A 24946-nucleotide genomic window follows, 5' to 3' on the forward strand; every position below is an offset into this window, starting at 1 on the left:
TAATGGCATGGTATTGTTATCTCTGCAATACCTATATAAGCTGTGTTTCAATAATTTTTTTTCTCCTGGTGAAGAAAATACTTAAATTTTCTTATTAAATTGCTTTAATATTATGAAAAAATGTGATGTAGTTAAACCATTTTATTTCCCCCTCTTTTAACAATTGCTACAACATGGTAATTACAGAAACACCATTTGAATGGAGGCAAGCAGAAAAGGAACAATTTCAAATTTAACAAAATCAGTTTTACTAGCTTTCAACCAGTCTGAAAATGCTTTTTTTTTATTCAAAATGATCTCTTTTATATTTTAGTGAGGACAGTATTTTATTTTTACTATAGAATGTAGTATTTTATTATCAATAGAAACCACTGTTAAAAAGTTGACTTAATTTACTGCTTATGTAAAGCAGCAGACTTACACCAAAGGCAGATTCCACCACCAAGACTGAGAAGACAAAATTGGTCACAAAATGACATTGTCCTGTTGGAACCCTGGTTACTGAGAATTTCAGACTTTCTGTGCTGACAGACACTGACCCCCAGGAGAACACTGCATTGACCTGAGGCCGTGGAGAAGGCTTCCAAAATGGAATGACAGAACTGGGCTTGTGGGTGGGGAGTTTGAATAGAAGTGTTTAATATCACAGGATGGGAAACTTAGAGTTTAAAGTTTTAGAATATAGTGATATATGTGAAGCAAGATGGAGCTTGTAGGGCACAGGCTGGTTCTTGTTCACCTTCTTGTTCACCTTCTTGTTCACCTTCTTGTTCACCTTCTTGTTCACCTTCTTGTTCACCTTCTTGTTCACCTTCTTGTTCACCTTCTTGTTCACCTTCTTGTTCACCTTCTTGTTCACCTTCTTGTTCACCTTCTTGTTCACCTTCTTGTTCACCTTCTTGTTCACCTTCTTGTTCACCTTCTTGTTCACCTTCTTGTTCACCTTCTTGTTCACCTTCTTGTTCACCTTCTTGTTCACCTTCTTGTTCACCTTCTTGTTCACCTTCTTGTTCACCTTCTTGTTCACCTTCTTGTTCACCTTCTTGTTCACCTTCTTGTTCACCTTCTTGTTCACCTTCTTGTTCACCTTCTTCTTCGCGGGTTTGGGTGGTTTTGTGTAATTGGATAAAAAGGTTCACATTGCAAGCCATGGGTGGTTGGTTATTGGGTTAAAAGTAAAAATAATTTAGGTGTCATTTCTTAATTGGCCAGTTTATTCTTAGAAGGCCTTGTAGAAAGAGTGATACAGCTCCATTTTTACCTTGTTGGAGTGAAGTGCTGTAGAACTCGTGGCTTGTGAGACTGTAACATAGACAAGAACTAATAAACATCTGCGTCCAAACAAGAAATACCATCTCGAGCATTTAATCCTAACCCTGGCAAAAAGAAGATAAAACTTGACATTGCCCCTTTACAAAAGCCCAACCTCTGCCTGTTAAAGGCCCAGTGGGAATGCCATTAATCTCTTCCATAGAAGACTTCCATCATCATCACTGTCATTATCCTGGACAAGTCTGCATGAAAAACAATCAATCAGCTTGAATTCTTTAATGGCGCAGAAATAAAAGGAACCTGCCACCTATAAAGGGAAACTTTGAACATGGAAGAAACTGGTGCTCATTATCTTCCACCTCTCAAGTTCATTACAGGACTCGGGGTTTTCTTGGGGTTGTTTCAAGGTCCTCTCGCAGCAAGAGATTTTCCCCCTGTGGGGTTTAAATTTATTGTGGAGGAAGCTGGAGTAATTGGAAGCAAGATTTGGGATGTTGCTGTTTTAGCTGCAAGTTCTGCATGCCTGTGCTCTGCTCTACCCTGCTTCACGTGACGACTCAGCCTCTCTCCCTTCTTCCTCCAAAAGGTTCCTCCAGGTGTTCCAGCACACCCACACACACAGTAACTCTGTTATCAGACAGGTGGAAGATGGTTTGGAAAACATCAGCATTGAAAACACACAAATAACTTTGATTTTAGGGTTTGTACCTGCCTAGGGAGGCAGCACAGAAATTGGTGTGTTGGAAACTGGAAAGTGCAGAAATTCCTGACACAGTGAGGAGCAGCTGGGGACAGAATAAAGCAGCAGCTTCCTGCATCCAGACTCTGCTCTCTGCATCCAGAGTGAGACATGACTGCAGTGTGAACCTTTAATCTCATGAACATTGCTGCTATCTTTTCCATGAGCAAAGCAGTTGTGTATAAATGGATATTTTTAAGAGGACGATGGGAGTAGATAATAGTTTTCTGCAAGCTGAAAAAGTACTTATCTAACTTCCCACAGCCACACAGAAATAAAATTCTTAAATCTCCCTCCAATGCCACCATGAATAGATCAAAATAGGGAAAAGTAATGAAAATACAGGGAGCAATCAGCCACTATTGTGAGGATGAATTTTATAATCCTTCAGAAATGTTATATGCAACATAATTGTAGACAGAATAGCATTTCTCATTCTTTTTCTGTCCAGGAAATAATCTTCCAAAGTGTCTGACCAAGAGCACTGGCTGACAGTAGGAAAGGAAATGGATTCAAAATGAATTTAGTTGATATGTTTGTGTTGTTCCTCTGGAAGAAATTCAGTGTTAATGACGTTATTCATTCTGAGAAATTGAATAAATGTATCAGGACAACAGTGAAATTGAAATGTGCAGTGCTAATGCAGTCATCACCCTTAAGTCCTTTCCAGTTTCTTATGGCCTCAAAGCTTCCAAAACTGTTGTATGTCCTGCATCAGCAAATTGTTAGCCTGTGCCTCTGCTGTGAATATTTTACATATCCTAGGAAGGATTCTGGCCCTTGACATCCAGGTAACATCAGTTCAGCATTTACCACACTTGGTAAACATTCTCTAGATTGCGCATTAAGGGCCATTAAAAGACAAAAAAAAACCCAAAAAAACCCCTATATCGCTCATTTTTCACTATTTGAGTTTATAAAGAAAAAATGAAAGGAGAATTAATATTTCTGAACAAAAGGAAAACTGATGGAAAAGAAGTAGGCAAAAGTACCAAGGCGATGGGGGTTGCAGTCAAAGGTGCCTCTCATAAATCTTGTGTGCATTTTTTCACGGATGAGTTTCCCAAGGCTGCATGTAAAAATAGATTTGAAGAGGACTTATCCTTAATCCTCCCCTAAATCCCCTTTCTGCCATCCATCCAAGAGACAGATAGGAATATAGGAATCCAAGGTTTACACTGATGTCTAAAGAAAAAAATATTATATTCAGTTAATATTTTCATCTACTACAGTTATATTGCTGATGCTGAATCCCAGGCCAGAGAATCATGGTTAGTCAAAGTGGGGTCTTTGGTACAGTGATATGCACTGAAATATGGCTAAAAAAGATGTAAAATTCTGGGAACATTTTTATTTGTAAAACATCCTAACCTGATAAGGTTGTTTTGGTTTTTGATGTTTTTTTTTTAACCCGTATTAATTCTGGGATCAAAAAAGCCCCAAGGAAATCAAATTCAACCAAACCAACAAAACATAACAAACAAAAACTCTCCCAAATTATGGAACACTCCGAGACTATTTTTGAGCCTTGAGAACTAAATTTACAAGGTATCATAACAATATATATTGTATCAATATACATGTGGTTGTATTAATCTATTATCAAGATTGATTATTTTTTTAGTTTTAGGAGGATTTTTTCTCCTATTTCCTGCAGCATTTCATGAAATGCAGCATTTACTAAAATTTTGTACAATTCTAGGATCTGGGATATGTAAGTTTTGCAGGTAAGTCTGCTGATGAAAGAAGAAAGATGAGTTGAAAAGCCTTGCAACTTTAGACCCTCTGTGTCATTAGGTGAAATCTCCATCAGCAACACCATGGTTACTTCCTTATTAACAATTTCAGATATTTTAGTGGCTTTATAATATCTCTAGGATATAATTTTCTGACTTTCAGCTTCCCCTTCAGAACAAGAAAGCTGAGGCACAATGAAGCAGGGTAAGAGGCTGCCCAGGAAGGTTGTGGGATTAAAGCACTTTGAGATTGTCAAGATCAGAATGGATAAAGCTTTAAAGCTTTTTTAAACAACCTGATCTGGATTCATGACCTGGTTCTGAGCTAGGGCATCAGGCCAGAGACTTCCTTCCAATTCTGTGACTCTTTATCTTCATGTCTCATTCCCATGTCTTAATTATCCTTGGATTATCCAAAATTGAGCTAAACACTTATGTTTAGATGACTAAATAATGGGAAATATCCATTCTCTTGAACAGGACAAACCCACAGTTAAAGCTGTAAATGAAAAGGCTCTTTAGCAGATGGTGTCCATAAAAAGGGAAATCTTCAGGTCCAAGCCATTTTTTCAGCATGGCTAGATGAAAAATAGACCGGGTAGACTCAGAGGTTCTTTATGACATCTGCGTTTGGGTAAGAGAGAGAATCATTCTTAACAAGATATTATTTGAGACGAGCATGTATTGTTTGCTAGCTACCATCCTAAAACCAGATGTTTAGAAAAATTCCACAGCCCCTGCCCCCAGACACACACTTCCCCTTTTTTCAGGGCTCCTCCCCTGAATGAAGGACTGCAAGCAAATATTGCCTAGCTTTGCAAGGGCTGACAACCTCCCTTGATGTCAACAGAGAATATTGAAGGGCTACTGCTGCAGTTCATTATGCAAATTGCTGTAGTCCCAAGGAAACCAACTCTTTTATGCAAATAAATTGTTTACAAGCCTATTTATATCTTAATAATGGCTTAGCCTGGGTGCTTTTTGTTTCTGCTGGCACTAAGAATTTAAGCAGGATCTTTCTATTATCCACACATATTTGTGAGCTGGTGCTGCGGAAGGGATTGACCGACTCATTTCTATGCAAGGATTCTTTGCTGTACTCAAATGAGTTCTCAATCCATGAAGCACATTTCCAGGGTTTAAGAAAAATTAAAACATTAAGTAACTGCCTCCTGCAATTTGGCCAGCGATATACAAACACCAAACTGCAGAAATTGTGATGGTTCCTGAAATGCTGTAGATATTTTTCCTATGAATTTAAAAATAATAAAAATTAATAAGTGTATTCTGCAAATAAGATTTGTTTGGCCTATGAAAATTTTATAAGCAAGTGAATGGATTCTTTAGCTAATAACAAAGACTTGCTAAAAAGTCAAATGTTCAAAGTAACTGTGTTTAAATAGAGAAAAGGACTTCATTAGCTAGTTCAACATTCTTGTGTTTTGTTGGCTATTAGGGTTGGGTTTTATATAAAAATAATTGCTTGAAAATAAGAGGCAAAGTCCATCCTTTTCATGTTTCCTTTTTTTCAGAAATACATTCTCAACATTTTTTAAATGACATGTCAGGTCTGTAAGTTTGGTTTCAATAGAACATGAAAAAAAAACCCAAAATCAAATCAAAGTCAACAAGAATACAAAAAGTAAAAAAAATGGATGAACTCACATAACAGAAACATGCTGATCCCCCCCTCATCTTTTCCCTACTTTTCACAATTTAAGGCAAATATAGGTTGCTACATTATGAAAGGTTCCTGGGTCTCAAAGAAGATTTTAACAAGATGTTTCTTCCTTCCCCTGTTTTTTCATCCTGTGAATTTCTCAATCTTTTTGCTACCCTGTCCTACCTTTAACAGAGATAAGGTTCTCTTCACTTAAATAATTAGTTTGACCAGGACTGAATTCATATGAAAGGTGTGGGGTTTAAACCAAAAGTGTCATAACCTTACACGTGGTTTTTTGGTCTGAAGTTTTTAACAAGAAGCTTTGGAAAGGAAAAATGAAGTGATACCACTATTAACTTCCTTTAAAAAGAAAAGCCAGTTGTCTACTTCTTTTTAGATGATGCAAATGTTAAAGGACAGGAAATTTTAGGCTGTTAGGCCTGACCCTGTACAGATGCCAGGGCATTCCTAGTGAGCACATCCAATATTTTCATGGATGTAGCTTTCAATGGACTTATGGCATTGATTTGTTACATCAACAGGCAACGTGGTACCCAGAAAGATAAACCTTCCAGTGAGATCTTGCCAAATCAACTTTTTTTCTCAAGATAATAAAAAATTTCAAGGAATCCAGTGACTTAACATGGCTGCAGACCAACTTTACCTGATTGTTCTTTTATGCAGAATTCCAAACTTCATTAGACAGCTAATTTTTTTTTTTTTTTTGCAACTGACCTGTAATTGTGAAGATACCAACTAGGACAGGCTGAACTCTGAGTCTCATAAAAAGAAGCCAGGCACTCCAAATAATGCCAAGAAAAGGCTAAAAATTGAACAATTCTTCTAGTATTAAATGGAAATGTAATATAGTAATTTCTGTATTATTCTGATGAATTAAAAGCTTAAAAACATTGATTTAAAGATTTAATCTTTATGACTTTTATTTGATTACTTCATTAATGAAACTTTAATTAGTGGAGTAAAAGAGCAGCTTATGAGTTACAAATATTGCTTTGTGTAGCGTAGCCTGATCTTTTCCTAAATTCTTAAAATTTAAGCAGAAATGCCTGATTCCACCTGAATTGTAAAAATCTCAAAGCCACCAGGTTGCTTTGCACAGGAGATGTGTGCATTGTCATTGGGTGGATTTACATCAGATATTGGGAAGAAATTCTTCATAAGCTGTTGTCATCTTTTGTGGATTCTTTGTTAGAACTGGAAAATGTGTTCAACAGGAATGGGAACAGAAGTGCCAGATGGACTAATAAAGAAAGAATGAACTCATGAACCTCATTTCTCAAAGAAATTAGGTAAAAAGTCCCTGCCAGAGTAATTTTTTTCTCCTGTAAACTTTAAAACTGGTGTTAATAATTTTAATAAAGACATTTGTATCTGCTAATGCTTAACATAGTAAACAATTAGTTCTGGATGTTGGGCTTGGAGGAACATACCTATTTCTTCCTTATCTATTCTTGCAACTTGTTCTGTTCTCTTTTCTTTCATTCTCCTTAAAAAAAAAAAGCCAAAACTTTTGATTAAAGGCTATTGGTGAAGCTGAACTTTTGAAAAGCTGGTGGAAAACATTAATAATAAAAATAACTAATAGTGGAGCTCCTCCATGATGGATTTTGACAGAGCTTTTCTATTTAAAGAAATAATTGAGTTCTATTAAATTAGTTTCTTCTGGCAAATTATCTAGTTTTAACAATACTTAAGAAATGCCACATTTCTTTGCTTGTAGATTACCCATACTGAGATCATCGAAGTCTTGTGAAATGAAGGTTATAAGTCAATTCTGACAGCTTATGGTAAATCTCAATCACTGAATGTCATAATAAAATTTCAAGTATTTGGAAAGCCAAGCCAAAGTGTGTAAGCAAAGAATCTAAATTATTTTTTTTAAGTTAAAAGACTTTGGTTTTTTTCATGTTGGGTCAAAATCTCAACATATCTCACTGTCTTATACTTCATAGAATCGCAGAATTTTTCAGCTTGAAAGACTTCAAAGACCTTCTTATTGATGGTCCCATGGGCAGGGACACCTTCCACTGTCCCAGGCTGCTCCATGCCCCATCCAGCCTGGCCTTGGGCACTGCCAGGGATCCAGGGGCAGCCACAGCTGCTCCGGGCACCCTGTGCCAGGGCTCCTCACCCTCACAGGGAAGAATTTCCTCCAAACATCTAATCTAGATCTCCCCTCCTTCAGTTTGTATCCATTCCCCCTTCTCCTATCACTGCCTGCCCTTATAGAAAGTCCCTCTCCAGCCTCCCTGCAGGCCCCACTCATTTCCTTCTGAGCTGCATTTGTCTCACTTTTTCCATGTGGAGTGTGAATACATGATGAAATTCCATTCTGTCTGATCCATTTGACACTTCCACAAATGCTTCTGCTCAAACATGGCTATGAGCAAGGTCCCTTCCAACCTATGATTCTATGATTGGGGCCTGCTCTTAATCTCAACCCAATATAATACAGATTTCCAGGGTAGTAGCAGAAAGAGCTGTGGAAATAAATCCTTTCTTTCCAATGATCTGAGGAGAAATCTGCCTGATAACTTTCTCCTCAGAGGTATTGAAAAATGTCCTTATTTCCTCACTCATGAACTCCACCCTGGCTCTGCACAGTTGTGTATCTTCAGCAGAGTCCTTGGGAGCTGTTCCTCCTGCAAAGGGAAGGGATTTTGTGGAATAGCTAAATCTATCCTGCAGACCTGCACCTCTGGTGACTTGGACTGTCAAATAAATGGTTTTGGTGATGTACAGTTTAAAACTCCTTTCAGCAATGTAATTAATTTAGTCAAAATCTTCAATCCATCCCAATGACAAAACTCCCTCTTTATTGTATTTTTTAAGGAGCTATTTTCACCACTCCCCACACACCTCTGGTGGGGGTATAGAAGGAAGACTGACCAAGTTTTACTGGAGACATGATGAGTGTGTGCAAACGCTATTTGTGTGAATCAGTAACAGGCTATTTGCTATTTTTGCTGCAAGAAAACCACAGCTGATGTTTTCAGGAATTCTTATTCGCTGAAGCTTTCAACATTTTTCAAGGTTTTGAATTTTGTTTTTTACTCCTCAGCTGAATAAAAACAATCCTTCAAGCAATATTCACTTTTTTGAAATGTTTCAGTTTCAACAAAGCAATGTATTTTAAATACCTCTAAATACCTTGAAGATATTATTTCCCTTTTCAGATTAGTATGCCTGTCTATAAGTTTTCATAAGAATATAAGGCAACAAAACCAATTGCCCTCAAAGTTAATAGGAATTTGTTGCCTAGAAACTGTATACTTCTTTAAAACTAATTAGTTGCCTAGAAACCACACAAATCCCTAAAACTTCTGTAGTTTCAACAATGCCTGACATGCACTGTTTCATGCAAGAAAAAAGCAAGGTTTGAAAATGTGATTTTGATGGCAGAAGTGTGGGAATGTGCTATCAAGGTGTAAGCAAGCACTGGAACATTTAGAAAGCCTTAGGATTGGGATCTGGAATGTGATTTTACACGTATTGCCTAAGTGGGAATATTTTTAATGTCCTGGAGTTCAGGAGAGCACTCTGTGCTGGAATATCTCTGCCAGTAAAGCTGGACTTTGCAGGCTGATGCCCAATAATCCGTTTTTTTTTTTTGCTGTATTGCCTTACATGAAGTTGGGAAAAGCAGATCTAGGCGGGGCCCAGTTCTTGGGACAGGTATTAAGGGAACACCAGGGAAAGTCAAAAGTCCTACTCAAGTTTTCTGGAGCTGCAGTAAACTAAATATTCTAAATATTGTCCTTTGCTCAGCTTACACACATGTTCTACTGCACTCTTAGGGAAGAGCTAATCCCCAAAAAAAACAAGAGAGCATAAAGCAAGCCTCATATAGAACTGCTACCACACTTAGTGTCATTAACTCAGTGAATTCAGAACAACAGACTGTTTTTAGAAGAAATAAATTAATTTTTCTTTTTTTTTCTTTTTTTTTTTTAAAGAAACACACGCACATGTCTGGCTAAACCCTGAGTTTTCATTCCCATGAGATAGGGCAATGTTAAGCAGCCTGTTCATCCTTGTGCTTCAGTGCTCAGAGGTTATGACTTTATTAGAGGGAATTTTATTTTCTCTAAGAGAAGTTTATTTTCTCTTGTTTAACATTAGATAACAATTAGGAAGGGATATTTACTCTCCTTAAAAATATTAATCAGAACTGTCGGATATCAAATGAATGTTTCACTGCAATTCCGTTCTCACCTTTTAAGAAAAATGACATCCCTAAAGTGGAGCTCAGGCTGAGAAGCAGTCATATGAGGGCACTAAGTTACTTCTTGTTCACCTGAGCAGTCTCTGGAAGGGCTCAACAGAAGTTTGAGATCTGCTGAGACTTGGCTGAGAGCTCTAAAAAGTAAAATCCATTTTAAAATCCACTGCACTGTATATCACACCCAGATCCATGCAGCTGTTGCATTCACACCAGGGTTATTCTGCTTTAAATGTCCACTGTGCAGTCAGCATTTTTTTCAGCTGTTCATCTAACAAGGCACAGTGAAGGCATAATGACAACAGGAATCTTGGTTTTCTTTTGTGGAGCAAATAAGTGGAGCTTCACAGATTTTAGGTATTCACTTACTTACCTATTATTTCTTTCTTTTTACCATGAAAGAACAAATAGGCAATGAGATCTAAGCCTGACAAACTCCATTTCAAATGGACTACTGATCTAAAAAAAGATGCAAATTATTCCAATAAGGACACACTTTATTTATTGTCTGCTGTTGAAGTAGCTGCATCAAAAGGAGTCTGCATGGAAAACACTGAATGTGAATCGATATCTACAAAAACTATTTCAACAAGCAAAGATAAATTATTTTCTCACACAGTTTCTGCTGAGCTGCTGCCATACCTATATTTATATTCAGTGACGTCTCAAAAAAAGTGCTCTGAAAATAAAAATTGGGGAAGTAATCACCTGAGATCTGACACTTTCAAACTAGTGGTCAAAATTAGTATTCTGACATCATGAAGCCTCAGTGTATGTGACTGAATGGCTGCTGTTATTGGGACACACTGATTTATCATCCCCTGCATGGTGCAGAAATAAATTCAAAAGCTGTATAATAAAGTCCCATGTGACAAAAAATAGAATTTTATTAGATTACTTTTACATTGCGACATTTAATTTTTTATTTTATATTATAAAATATAATTTATAATTAGCATTTTTATTTTTATAATTACAATTTACATTTTTATTTCATTTAATATACAGAAATTTTACGTGAAAATTATTTTAGAAAAAAAGTCTTTAAATCAGATTATTCAGGCTGCTAAAATCCCTTCCCCCCAAAATATCTGGACAAACCAGGTGTGGCACTGTTATTCTCTAAGAAAATTACATTTTCAGAAGCCTCAGAACATTAGGCTTTATTGTTTTTATTACCATGCTGAAATGTTTTTAAACATGTTAGTTGTCATTTATGAATGCCTCAGAAAATAAGGCCAAGTGGGTTTTGAACATGTTTACTTCTTTACACTCAGAGATAAATCTTTCCAGGTAAATTACTAAAAGAATGAAGAACAAATCCCACTTACTGTGACAAATTAAATTACACTTAAATCTAGTAATATTTACTTCACTGGAAGTGTTTTCATCTAAAGTATTATGAGGAAAAAGAAATGTTCAGGTCCTGAGTCATGCCATGAGGGTCTTCTTTCCAATCCCAGACCTGAAGAGTCAGTCAGCTCTGTATTTTTACATTTATGTTTTTTTTGTTTTAGTTAGAGTAAGAGTGGAAGGGCAGCTGGAGACTTATACAGGATACATCAGTCAACAGAGATACAAAGAATGTAAGAATGTTGAAACAAAGGAAATGCGTGATTTTTGAGAAATTTATCAGTACAGTGGGTCCCTTCTGAGACAAAACCTCTGATTTTGGGAAAAGCTGAATATAAATTCTTCTTCCTGTTCTTCTCTGAGGAGTGGGTGGTGGGGATAGTGGGAGGTACAGTCCCATGTTTTAGAGCCATAGTTACTTCCGGTACTGGGCTGGGAGACCTTGTAAACTCTCTGAGGGAGGTTTATGGCTACAAATCACCAAATCTAAAGATTGTGCTTCGTTATGGGTCATTTTCCCACAGGGCAAAAATAAGAACCTATGATTTTTTTAATGTTTCATTTTTTTATTTGATAGGTGTCAGGTTCGGCTCTCTGTCTCTGCCCCGACACGGGTAGGGTGGTTCTTGGGTGGCACGCGTTTCAAAGGACGAGTCTGGACTCTTCAGCTTTTCGGTCTTTGGATTGTTTATTATTTCTTATCTACAAAATTTTCTGTCTGCCCAACAGAGGTCTGATCTGCAAGCAGTCACAGGCACTCTCTGACCACCCACGGGGCGGTCATGTCTTTTTATACTAATATCTACGTACATGATATTTACCTTTATTTTCCAATACTTTTCACCCATGTTGGCAAGTGCACCTTCACCATAAACCAATCCCTAAGTGTCAACATCACCACAGGAGATGGAAGACAAGAAGAAGAAAGAAGAAGGACGAGACACGCCCTGATCCCTCCATCTTGTCTCCATAACTCCCCTGTACCAAAAACCTTGAAGTTTATATTTCACCCTCTAAATGTGTCCCTTTTACACCCTTCACTCTAAAGTGATTCTCATGTCCTCAAACTCTTGTTATTTCTGTGGATGGATCAAAATCAAGCCACCAAACACTCTTGGCAACATTCCAGGATTTTCGAGACCCCCAAGGGTTCTCCTGGCATCTCTGGACATCGGGAACGATGTGCTGAGATCCCACAGATAGGGTTTCTGTAATTTTACTTTTTTAGAAAATTGAGGCAAAACAGCTCAGTCTTAGTCCTGAAAGGCAAATATTGGTCTTGGCAACTAAGGGAATCCCACAGCCCTTCAGTAATTGCAGGTGATTTCATAGAATCATAGAATGGTTTGGACAGAGACATCTTCCACTATCACGGGTTTATCAAAGCTCAATCCAGCCCGGCTTGGACACTTCCAGGGATCCAGGGGCAGCCACAGCTTCTCTGGGCACCCTGTGCAGGGCCTGCCCACCCTCACAGTAAAGAATTTCTTCCTCATGTCTGGTCTAACCCTGCCCTCTGTCAGTTTGAAGCCATTCCCCCATGTCCTGTCTCTCCATCCCAAGTCCCTCTCCAGCTCTCTTGCAGCCCCATTAGGCATTGGGACTGTTTACTGGGAATGTGAAACTGTTTCAAAAGTGTAACGGCCTTAGGGAGATTTAAGGGAGCTCATGTTTTTGTGTACTTTGATTTTTTTCACTAGGGAGTTGACTCCTTGAAGGAGAAACATTGGCTTGTGATGGTGCTGGATCCTGCCCCAGCCTCCCCCTGCATTCCAGCAGGTGGAGAGGAACCCTGCTGGGTAAAGAAGGTGTGAGACAAGGTGGACAGGTACATGAGTAACCACAAGTCTAAGGCATGCTGGAAATGGTTAAGTTTTGAGGGCTCACAGATGTGAATCTACAAACATCCTTGGTGTCACCATGATATTTTCTGAAAAATCCTCTTTGCCCACAATTTTCTCCTGGGAAGCTGAGAAGCCTCAGACAGGAATGAAAACAAGAATTATCTGATTGCTTTGGAATGTGGTCTGAAGATTGTTTACCAACAGGTGCATCTTTGATTGGTTCCATGTGAATTGTTTTTAATTAATGACCAATCACAGCCAGCTGTGTCAGACTCTGAGGAGTCAGTCATGAGTTTTCCTTATCATTCTTGTTAAGCCTTCTGATGTATCCTTTCTCTTTCTTTAGTATAGATATAATATAATATAATATAATATAATATAATATAATATAATATAATATAATATAATATAATATAATATAATATAATATAATATAATATAATATAATATAATATAATATATCAGCCTTCTGAGAACATAGAGTCAAAAGTCTCATCTCTCACCTCATCCTCACAAACCCCACACCTGGGAGCACACTCACCTGAGAATGGCTGTGGTGGGGCGAAGACTTCTCTTGCCTTCAAAACAAAGGGATTGCTTGAGCTCACACTGAGTGTCTGGGATCAGTTCTCCAAAGGAAGGTGCTCAAATCACTCTGCTCAGGTTTAGACACACTTCTTATTCCAGCCCTTCACTCGGACAGAAGTTTTGCTGACCTTGAGGGCAGTTTTGCAGAACAGGAGGCTGCAGAGAGGTAACTTCCATCCCTATTAGGGCTGCGATACCTCCTTCACATTTCCTTAAATTACACCAAAGCCTGTAAAAAGGAGAGTTTAATTTCTTTGACACTCACTGCTTCAGCTGCTGGCACGACAAGTTGTTTCTCACTGGAGCTCTCTGAAGTACTATTGATTTTGGCAGGATGGCTAAAATGAGCTACTGTCTGCTTCTCATCATTTCCCATAGACAATGGAAGACAATTGTGGACAATGTCCAATCTGTTTTGGAATCACAGGGCTCTCACTGGCAATTTCAAATAATGGGCAATACACACTCCATGGTTTAGGTCCAGTTGTGTTTTGTCAGAGAACACAACTCTTCTCTTTTGCCACTTTGAATAAGATGACTCATGCTGCCTTGCCTTTTCAGCTTCTTGAGCGAACTATACCTAGTGTCATTTTTAACATTTTTTAATAATTAAATACACTCTGTACTCAGAAAATGTGGTTCCCATGTCAGAAGAGCAAAGGAGAATTTATTGTTCACTATCTCATAAAATTATTTTGTCTTTTGTGGCACAATTACAGATAGAAGTGGCTGCCTACTCTTAAGTTTTTGAAGTCCTTTCGGTGGTGAAGTTTCTTTTGTGAGAACATCAAAATTAAATATACAGGAACAAAGAACAGAAAAACACCACTTTGTTGACAACTTTGTTTAAATTTGTACAAGTCACAAACAATAGAATCTAAATGTGATTTTCTCTCTTCCTGATAGGCATTTGCTTTATTTGATTATCTCTTTACAAGATGTTTTTTATTTTATAACTGTAAAAATGAGGAAGAGTTTTCAGACAATGCTTTGCACAGGACTGAGTGACCTGTACTCTTCAGCAGAGGTTTCCTGCGGGGTCACACAGGTGGGAGTTTTCTTCTCTGTAGAATGACAGATGTGACATCATGATGGAGACACAGGCTCTGGATAGACACAGGGCAGGAAAATGACAACAGGACACCAATTTCTCTGGTCTGTACCATGTAAGGACTCAAGCTGTTAAGTCACCTGCACCTCAATATAGTAAGGATTGAAAAACATCCTCACTATGAGGGCGGGGAGGCCCTGGCACAGGGTGCCCAGAGAAGCTGTGGCTGCCCCTGGATCCCTGCAGATGTTCCAAGCCAGGCTAGATGGGGCTTGGAGCAACCTGGGATAGTAGAAGATGGCCCTGATCATGACAGAGAGGTTGGAACTGAATGGGCTTTCAGGAACCTTCCAAACCAAGCCATACTTTGATGATTCTATGATGAACGTGGCTGTTATGAGTTAGCTGTAATATAGTGAGAAAATATTTCTGTTTTGACTTCTATTCTTTCATTCAATTTATAAGTGCTTATTTCTATTCTTTCACTTTCAATTTATAAGTGCTCAGCTGGGTGTCTGGGATTTCCAGTTGCTAGAGCAGACCCTGGAGTGTTTGGTAGTTTGTCACCATGATATTTTATGAAAAATCCCTTCGCCAGGATTTTTCTCCTGAGAAGCTGAGAAGCCTCAGAAAAGAAATGTAAACAATAATTATCTGATTGCTTGGAATGTGGTCTGGAGGTTGCTTGCCAACAGGTGCATCTTTGGTTCCATTTGAATTGTTTTTAATTAATGACCAATCCCAGTCGAGCTGTGTCAGACTCTCTGGTCAGTCACAGGTTTTTATTATCATTCTTGTCTAGCCTTCTCATGTCTCCTTTCTCTTTAGTACAGTTTTAATATACCATTTCATATCATATCATATCAGCCTTCTGAGAACTTGGAGTCAGGTTCTCATCTCTCACCTCGTCCTGGGACCACCATCACCACAACAGTAGCTGGAATAAAAGCAATTAGTATAAACAGCGATGGCAGTGGGAAGGAACCCTGCAAATCCTTTAGCAAACAGATGAGATTTGAAGTCCATGCAGTGTTAATCTAAATGAAGCATGCTCTAAGCACGGTGGAAAAGCTTGGTCTGCAATTTTTATAACCCTTTGATACACTAGAGATCACATTTATCCCTTGTCTTCATTCTGATTTTACAGCTCACTTACTTCACAGGAAGTCAAGTAATTTGGGATTCATTTATCAGCCTCAAGACGAGCTGGGGAACATCCCACTGGGGAGAGGTGATGATGACTTGGCCTCCTGGCAATCCCTACCCAAACCACCCTCTGCAATGTGTAACCAACTGTGCTTTCACTGAGTGAACACCAGAAGTGGCACTCTTATTTTACTGAACAAAGACTCTGCCTTCATCAGCTCTCATTGTGATTTGATTTATTGATGAGGACAAGAGAATGCTTTTCAAAGACAACACAGAAAAGTTTGGAGAAGGCACAGCAGCAGCAGTGTTCAACAGGGCAGAGACCACCATGCTCCTGTGGCAACACTCTGTGGCTACAGGGCAATATCTGGTGAGCAATGGCAACTGAGACCAGCCCTTGGTGGTTTTAGGAGTTCTCTTTCGGGGGTCACACCATGATTTGTTCTAATTTTTTAATTTCTAGCATGCCATGAAACTGTTCTACATTGCAGCACACCTGCAGCCATTTAGGACTTTATAGCTGCAGTTACATTTCACACCTCAGATGTCTCCTCTTTCACTGCAGCAGAGGGGATAAAACCCAGATCACCTTGCTTATGGGGGCTGTTAATATTGTGGGGACTGTTGAAGTTCTAAGTGGGATCCCAGTTGCACACATGTGAGAGCTGTGCTTTGGGTCTAATTCCAAAGTCACTTTGCTGATCACACAATTAAACCTACTGGACCAAAAAGGGACTGACAATTAAAAAAAAAAAAATTCATTAAAGTATATGACAAATTAAACACCTTCTACACTGTTTTTTACAAACTTTCTTTCCAATGCACATAACACATAAATTATTTACATTAAGGAAAATATGGAACATAACACTGTGATCAAGGTGGTAGAGACGCTAATGGATGCCTCAGTGTAAAAAGGCCCCTTGACCAATTAGGGGAAACTTCTTTGATTAACAGCCTTTGTATTCACTCTCTTTATTTCTCCTTTATAAGCTGTTAATGGGTATGTCAGCTAAAAAAGTAGCCCCATAAGAATCAGCTTTGGAAAAGATAATCTGAGATCATCTAAGTTCACTGCCATTAGTGTGGAATTGTTCTCTATAGCATTGTTTAAGAAGCTTTATTCAGCCTAATTTTGGGTAACTCAATCACAAAATTATTTTTTCTGTTTCTCCACAGGCTCCATCACTAGCTACCTGAATAGTTTAAAAAGAAATAAAAAGGGTTTTTTAAAATCATAATTCTATTGCTTTAGATATTCTATAACCTATCACCTAGCATGACCTGTAGCTTCTTTATGTGTATTAATTCTAATGATTTTTCAGCTGTATTGCTGCAGAGATCAGAAAGCCACAGATTGGTTTGTGGAGCTTTGTAAATTTAATTAGATGTCATAATTTTTTCTGTTGGTATTGGAAAATTTAATCAAAATTCTATTTAAACAAACACACACACACACACACACACACACACACACACACACACATTTAAGTCTATACAGAAAACACACACACCCCTGTTTGTCGCAGACATCTTTCATGAAAAATCCTTTCTTAGGATTTTTCCTTGTGACAAGCTGCAGTTCAGCAACCAAAGTAAACAATGGTTATCTGCTGCTGTGGAATGCAACAGGTGATTGGTCTCCTGTGGGTGTTTGGATTTCTTGACCACTCATGGCAGAGCTGGCTCTTGCTCTGTCTGAGACACAGATCCTTGTTATTCATTCTTTTCTATTCTTAGCTTAGCTAGCATCTGAAGAAACTTTTCCTTTCTATTGCTTTTTAGTATAGTCTTAATGTAACATATATCATAAAATAATAAATCAAGCCTTCTGATCATGGAGCCAACATTCTCGTCTCTTCTTCATCCTGAAAACCCTTGTGACCACAGTCACAATTGGTGACCCCCGACTGAGGAGGACAATCATCACTTGGTGAGACCACCAGAGGAGCATTGCTGCACTGGGTAAACCCTGAATGTGTGGCATTGATGGTTGCTTCACAAGTGACCACAGAAGTGGATTCTAGCCAGGAGCTGAAGAACTGAAGATCCGAATTTGGACAGAGTTCACAGCAAGGCTGACCACAAAGAGAACCTTCTGAAAAGCCTCCAGGAAGATGTTCGGAAAGCTCAGCAGAACCATGCAGATAGCCAGAGAGTCCTGGACACTGTCACAAGGTACTGTTGGTTTTTCCCCTCCTAAAGATGAGGTCATTCGCAGTTTGTGGCTGCTCATCTGGAGGACTCCTCCCCTAGAGGATGAGGTTCCATTCTCCCCTTCAGAGGAGAAACTTATTGCCCTCTGGCAAAAATGGGGTGAAGAGGACAGAATTCTCCTGTTGGAGGCAGATCTCTATGAGTTTTTTCGATGGGCGAAGCTCTTTGGGTTTTTTACGAATGTGCTATATGCCCTCGATGTGTTTGTCTGGGAGTGTATGGGCTCCATTTTCCAATTCTTTTTATACCGGGGGTTCGGATGCCCCTCGATTTATCCAACCTTTTTGAAGCTCTTTCTAGTCTTGAAACGGAGAGCAGCTGTTTTTCCCTGGATTGCTAACTGCAAGGGGAAAGCCCCGTTCTCCCCAATTCTGGGGGAAGACCCTTTGGAGGGGGACGCTCTGCTGCTTTCCAGCCCCCCTGAACCACAGTGGGGGGGGCGAAGTTTCACCCGCAGCCGAAGTTTTTTTTACCGCGTCTTCGGAGCATGCTCAGACGGAGCCGTTTGTTCCCCCCTCCCGTTGCTCTCAGGGGGGATGGGAGTGGGCGGCGCCGCCCCGGCCAGCGCCACGGGCGCCGCCCCGGCCAGCGCCACGGGCGCCGCCCCGGCCAGCGCCACGGGCACCGCCCCAACCCGCCCCGCGGGTGCGGGCGGTTCCCCGCGCGGCCCGTCCCGCGGCCGCCCCTCCGGGGGAGCCTGTGGGCTCTCCGGCCGCGGTTCCGCCGGCTTCCCTGCCTGCATCTATCTCAGAGACACCGCTTCCCGCGGCTGCGCCGATGTTGCTGGGCAACAGCGATCCACCGCTCCCCCCGGCCGTCCCGCCGCCTTCTGCGACTGCGGTTCCGCGGCCGATGTCAGAGTCCGGCGCAGAAGAAGCTGCCGACCCCGTGCCGCCCCCGCCGCCCCCGCCGCCTCCCCAGGCGGCCCCGCTGCCCGCCCCTGCGGGGACTCCGTCCTCCGTGTCTGCATCAGAGGCTGCCTTGGAGCCGGCGGCAGCAGCAGAGGCGCCTCCTGCATCCAGCGTGACTTCCTCCCCGAGCTTTTCGGGTTGTCCCGGGGCTGCCCCTACGGGGGGAGCTGGGACAGGGGAAGAGGGCGTCAGCCTGTCCTTCCGTGGAGGAGGCATGGCCCGACAGCTGGCTGTGGGCGCAGCGCGGCTGCCTGTTTTCAGGATCAGCATTCTTGGCGGGTTGGGGGGTGTTTGGTCCGGGGTTTCCCCCTGGGGGATGCGAATCTCTCTGCCGCCCCTCGCGCGCCCCAGCGGCGAGGGGGAGCTGGGTCCCGAAAGTTCTGCCCCTGGTCCCCAGCCCAGAGGGGGTGGCGGTGGTGCCGTGAGGCAGATGGGAGGAACACCTGGTGCATTTGCATTGCAGAGGCAGAGGGCACAGCAGGAAGCGAGCATCGCTTGTCTGCTGTGGGGAAAGGACATCCCCAGACCCGAGACGAAGTGTCTCGGGACAGCTTCTGTCTTCCCATTGCCGGCATGCCTCGGTGATTTTGGGGAAAGGAAGCGTTTGGTCACCCCTTCTGCCATTGTACTGGCAAAAGGGTGCGGGTCTGTGCCAATGCAGAGCCTGCCTCGGGGGCTGGGCCTGGGCTGTCTGGCTTGGGCCAGGGCCACCTCCCAGCCTCCTGTTGAGTTTGGGGGCTTTGCTTCCCCCTTCTGGTCCTGGGCCACCTTTCAGTGGGCCAGGTCTGGGGTTCCTGATCCTTCCACATGGGCCAGGGCCCCCAAGGGCCTCTCTCTGGCTCCTCTGCTGCTGCTGCTGCTCTTTCCGACAAGACAAACAAAAAAAAAAAAAAAAAAAAAAAAAAAAAAAAAAAAAAAAATTTAAATTGAATAAAAAAGGGTGAAAGAGCTGGCAGCAGCTCAGAGGCATTGAGGAGCCAGGGATTGGCTTCAGCCCAAGTTGTTCAATGAAGGGCTGTGGCAAGACATTTCAGAAATTTTATAATTTTCTCAAAATTGTTTGAAGACTGTCAATGGACTTTTGATAAATATTGATGGACCTTTTTCTGTAGCAAGCCTGTTTCAGGACCAAAAGAAACTTTCAGATATGGCAAAGAGGAACATCTTCAAGCCATGGACTTTTCCTGAAACTCAGCTGCTTGGACTTGAATTTTCTTTGCATTGTTTTTGCATTTTCTTATATTATAGAATTGTTTTAGTAATATGATAGAATTTTATGTTCTACAGGTGAAGAAATTCCCAGTGCATTCCACAGGAGCACTTGAGTGGAGTTTGATTGGCAACAGATAACCTGTCAAGTGTTTGTCTTTTTCTTCGGCATGAGTACAGCAGAGAAAATTACAAACACTTTTTCCTTTTAATTTAACTAAATAAAAAAAGGTGACATGTCGCAGACATCTTTCATGAAAAATCCTTTCTTAGGATTTTTCCTTGTGACAAGCTGCAGTTCAGCAACCAAAGTAAACAATGGTTATCTGCTGCTGTGGAATGCAACAGGTGATTGGTCTCCTGTGGGTGTTTGGATTTCTTGACCACTCATGGCAGAGCTGGCTCTTGCTCTGTCTGAGACACAGATCCTTGTTATTCATTCTTTTCTATTCTTAGCTTAGCTAGCATCTGAAGAAACTTTTCCTTTCTATTGCTTTTTAGTATAGTCTTAATGTAACATATATCATAAAATAATAAATCAAGCCTTCTGATCATGGAGTCAACATTCTCGTCTCTTCTTCATCCTGAAAACCCTTGTGACCACAGTCACACCTGTTCAGTCTGTTCTAATGGTAAGATCATGGAGCTTAGGCCCTATTTCTATTTTAAAATATGCATTATAAATTATGAAATGCATATTCATGAGATTATTTCTGTTTGTTCTTTCATCCAGTGTCTAAGAAAGGCTCAGTGATATGAACATTGTATGAGAGCAGCAGTACAAGAAGTTCTTTCCAACCTTAGAACCACAGGGTTTTCACAGCAGACAGAGATGTGAATTCAGACTATAAAATACTTCCAGCTTCTGCAAATCACTTTATTTTCAATAGGAAAAATGTAAGAAAAGCAAGTAGAAGGTTTATGCTAAGTCCTGTTCAGGACTGTTCTGCAGTAGAACATCTACATCCAGGCTCCCCCCAGAGATAAATTATGGCGTCTCCATAATTCTGCTAATTGCAGCAATCAAAAATGTCTCTACTCCATTTTCACTTAGTCCATGTTTAAATCTATTGTATTAATAATCTATTTTTATTTCCTACATTTTTCCCCTCTCTAATCCATCTCTGAGAACCTATGAACTCAGAGTCCAAAAGCAATAAGACAAGACTTCAAACTTTAGCTCAGCTTCCATTCCAATTTTTTGTGTAATTATGCTTTAGTCATTTTTTAGGCATCAAAACCCACTGGATATTGATTATCCAGGTCCAGGAAATGGTGAGGACAAAGATATTCTGTCCCATATGATAAAGATTAATGAAATGACTACCTACGTTTAAGCTATCTGAAAAAAAAAACCCCAAAAATACACCACAGGATACCCATCCTGGGCATCAAACCCCAAATCTGGGTTAATATTTCATCTTTTCATGAAACCTGAGTTCAAACAATTCATCTACACTTTCTCACAAACTTTTTTATTCAGCAACCTTCGTCCTCCCTTTTAGAGACTAAGACAACTGAAGATGACTTTATTTACCCATTTTCAATAGTGTGGCAGTGCTGGTGGACATTTTTGTGTAGGAATCTGAATTTCTGCAGTAACTTTTGCAAAGGAGACAGCAAAGCCCATGCTTGTCATCCTTAGGTTATAAAGCAAATTATTATATTGCATCCTACAAGGGCATAATTATCCCTGATACAGAGAGCACATTTACCAGGAGATAATCACATTTCCAGCAAATGTGGCAGCTCCTGAGCTAATGGCAGTGCTATTACCTAAATATGTTACCCATTTCAGCTAATTAGACCTGCAGAAAAATTCAGAGAATTGCCACCCCCATCGATGTTGATGGGAGAAACAGAGCTCCTATAGAAACTCCAGCTTCCCTGTGTGCATTTGTGTATTTGTGCTGCCTATACACCTGCTACCCTGGCAAGAAATTTTCCAGGACACAAACTTATAGTTTCACATTGCTTAAAAATTGTGACAAATGCATGCTAAGGCTGAGGGTGTGGGGGATAACTGTATAATACAGTTTAAAGAGCCTGAAAGAGCCTATTTTTTTTTTTTTTTTACTTGGTTCAAAAATCACTCCCAGGTTTGTTTGGGTTTTTTTTTTTCCTCCTCATGATTCAGAAAAAAATTTCCCATATTATTCTTGGAAATCCTTCCAATTACATTGCAAAGTGATGATTTTATGCCACTGTGCCAGCAATGGCCAGGCCACGTTTGGCCAGAGAGCAGGTGGAGTTTCATACCACAGCACCAGCAAGGTTGAGGGAATTTTTCTAGTAAGATTTACAATATAGCAGAGCTCCCTCTGAAAGAGAAAAAAGCACTCATGGGTAAAATAAAACATGACTGAAGTTTCAGGTTAACAGTTAATGATCACACAGTTCTTTGCAGGCAATTACTGCAGTCTTTTTAAAGTCCCTTTTGTGGCTGCTGATGGGGCCCTTGGAGGTTCCTGTAGTACTGATACCATTTCATCAAACCATCACTTTGCTTGCATCTGAAAATGCAAAGTTTATCATTCTCCTTTGGAATTATTTCATGTAATATTCTCCCTCACAGTCATTCAGCTGACTGAGACTTATTTCTGCAGTGCAGCAACGTCTGAGAACACTGATATAACATCATATAACACTGAAACTGGAATCTCTGAACAAGTTTAAAAATGTGCAAAATGGATTTACCACTGACTATCATGAGTAAAAAACACCCCAACCTATTTATTTGCATTATTTTGGGTTTTTTCCTTCTCTCTAGGTTCACAGTCAGCAGAGAATAGTTTAGGAAATGACACGGTTTAAGATAACACATGAGACCAGTCCTGCACTAAAGACATACAATAGAAATGCACTCAATGGAAAAAGCTGATAGCTGTTTCTGCACATAAATACATACATTTAGACCCAAATAAGCAAATAATGTCCTTAAGGTGACAAGAAGTCTTTAGAAATGTTCATTGTTCACCACATCCTTTCACACGGGCCATGCAAATGGAAGAAAGACAACCAATAATAATCCTCTGTCCTCCTATCTGAGTGTGCTTTCATCCTGGTGCATCATCAAATTCTCCATTTTCTTCCAGGACTCAAATGCACATTTCCATGGTACAGGGGGGCTGGCAGGGTGAGGCAGCTGCTGGTGTTCAGCCTGGAGAGGAAAAGGCTCCGGAGAGATCTCAGAGCCCCTTCCAGGGCCTGAAGGGCTCCAGGAGAGCTGGAGAGGGACTTGGGACAAGTCCTAAGTGTGACTTTGTGTGACAGCACAAAGGGTGAATGGCTTTAAACAAGAGGACAGGTTTAGATTGGATCTTGGGAAAAAAATTCTTCCCTGTGAGGGTGGGGATGTGTGACGGTGGTCACAGGGGTCTTTGGATGAGGGAAGAGATGAAGATTTGACTCCATATTTCAGAAGGCTTGATTTATTATTTTATTATATATTTTACATTAAAACTATACTAAAAGAATAGAAGAAAAAGTTTCTCAGAAGGCTAGCTAAGGTAAGAATGGAAAGGAAAGAATGATAACAGCTGTCTGAGACAGCTGGGCCTTGATTGGCTATTAACTATAAACATCCAACATGGACCAATCACAGATCCACCTGATGCATTCCACAGCAGCAGACAATCATTGTTTACATTTTGTCCCTGAGGCCTCTCAGCTTCTCAGGAAGAAAAAATCCTAAGGGAAGGATTTTACATGAGAAGATATCTGCGACAGGGAGGCCCTGGCACAGGGTGCCCAGAGAAGCTGTGGCTGCCCCTGGATCCCTGGAAGTGTCCAGGGCCAGGCCCAAGATGGGGCTTGGAGCAACCTGGGATGGTGGAAGGTGTCCTGTGGAAGATTCTTGTTTAGAAATGATTATATATCATTATATATAATTTCTATTTATCTTATATCCTATGATTTAGATACTCCAACTATCTAAAAGCATCCTGTTTGCGGAAAGGAGTATGAAGTATCCAAGGGGTTGCTTGGTAAGGCTGGATATGATCTTGTCTGTATTTTGTCCAATTAATTACTCTTCAGTTGTCTCACAAACAGCCTCCCTCTAAAAATAAAATCAGTTACAGAGCATGGTGTTTGTACTAACAAAGTGTAAGAAGGACTAAAAAGAAAAACTTTTAAAAAATTAATATCTGAAGATCAGCCTTAGCTTGCAGTTACAACAGTGACACAATCTCCTGAAAAGTCTGAAAAAAGAGATATTCATTTGCAAGTTGAAATACAACTTGTAAACAAAATTTGGAGATTGATTTTCCATGGATTTAAAACCAGGGATACAATCATTCAAGAGAGAATGCTCACCAAAGCTCTTGTACTACATAGTGCTCCATTAATATGCATGCACAGCCACAAACATATGTCATGCACAAAATGCAACCTGATATGAAAATCACAGTGTATTACTTTTTTCCCCCCACTTTTTCTGGAATCACTTTTTAAAAGAGTATTAACATAAACATTTAGAGTTTCTATCCACAGACATATACTACATTTATCTTACTGCTTCAAGAAAATATAAAATAATTTATATAAACTATCATGCTCTGATATCATTTATGTACAAATGTACAGCTTTTAAAATTTTTGCTTATAAAAAGATTCACACTATTTAGGTCAAAATACTGGATTTATAACTCAATATATATTTTCTATTCTAACCTAATTTATCTTCTATAGATCATTTGATAATCCATGAGCATCCTGAAAAGCAAAGAACTTTACCTCATTCAGAGCAAGGGAGGGGATTTCATTCGGAATGTAGTAAAGGAAAAATATGAATTGATATATTGTGGTATTCAACATTAATGGCTTAAAAGGAAAGAAATGTTGCTTGCATTTATGTGACTTTACTGTTTCATTTTATATGATCCATTAGCTTTTCTTTTCTTGCTTCAGGGTGGATTTGATGAAGACAATATAATCACAGGGCCCATCAGTCTGTGCATTTTGAATCAT

General features: G+C 40.1%; 2 protein-coding genes across 2 annotated transcripts; both read right to left on the minus strand.

The window, feature by feature from the left end:
* Window positions 1–674: 674 nt before the first annotated feature.
* On the minus strand, window positions 675–1151 carry LOC136556106 (major centromere autoantigen B-like). Its single transcript, XM_066549160.1, has one exon. It carries the CDS (start codon window positions 1149–1151, stop codon window positions 675–677), a length of 477 nt encoding a protein of 158 aa, XP_066405257.1.
* A 307-nt stretch (window positions 1152–1458) lies between these two features.
* On the minus strand, window positions 1459–18982 carry LOC136556107 (uncharacterized). The gene is made up of 2 exons (XM_066549161.1): window positions 18490–18982; window positions 1459–1514 (listed from the first exon to the last, which is right to left on the minus strand). The coding sequence occupies exons 1-2, from the start codon at window positions 18980–18982 to the stop codon at window positions 1459–1461; spliced, it is 549 nt and encodes a 182-aa protein (XP_066405258.1).
* Window positions 18983–24946: the final 5964 nt, after the last annotated feature.

This window comes from Molothrus aeneus, chromosome 4, assembly GCF_037042795.1.
Source record: "Molothrus aeneus isolate 106 chromosome 4, BPBGC_Maene_1.0, whole genome shotgun sequence".
Taxonomy (NCBI): domain Eukaryota; kingdom Metazoa; phylum Chordata; class Aves; order Passeriformes; family Icteridae; genus Molothrus; species Molothrus aeneus.

Coding starts and splice junctions, on each gene's coding strand:
- LOC136556106 (XM_066549160.1), bottom strand. CDS start 1,151: ATGGCTTGCAATGTGAACCTTTTTATCCAATTACACAAAACCACCCAA.
- LOC136556107 (XM_066549161.1), bottom strand. CDS start 18,982: ATGCCTCCTCCACGGAAGGACAGGCTGACGCCCTCTTCCCCTGTCCCA. Junction 1,515..18,489: donor CGCCCGCACCCGCGGGGCGG/GTTGGGGCGGTG, acceptor TTTTTCATGCAG/ACTTGTCCAGGATAATGACA.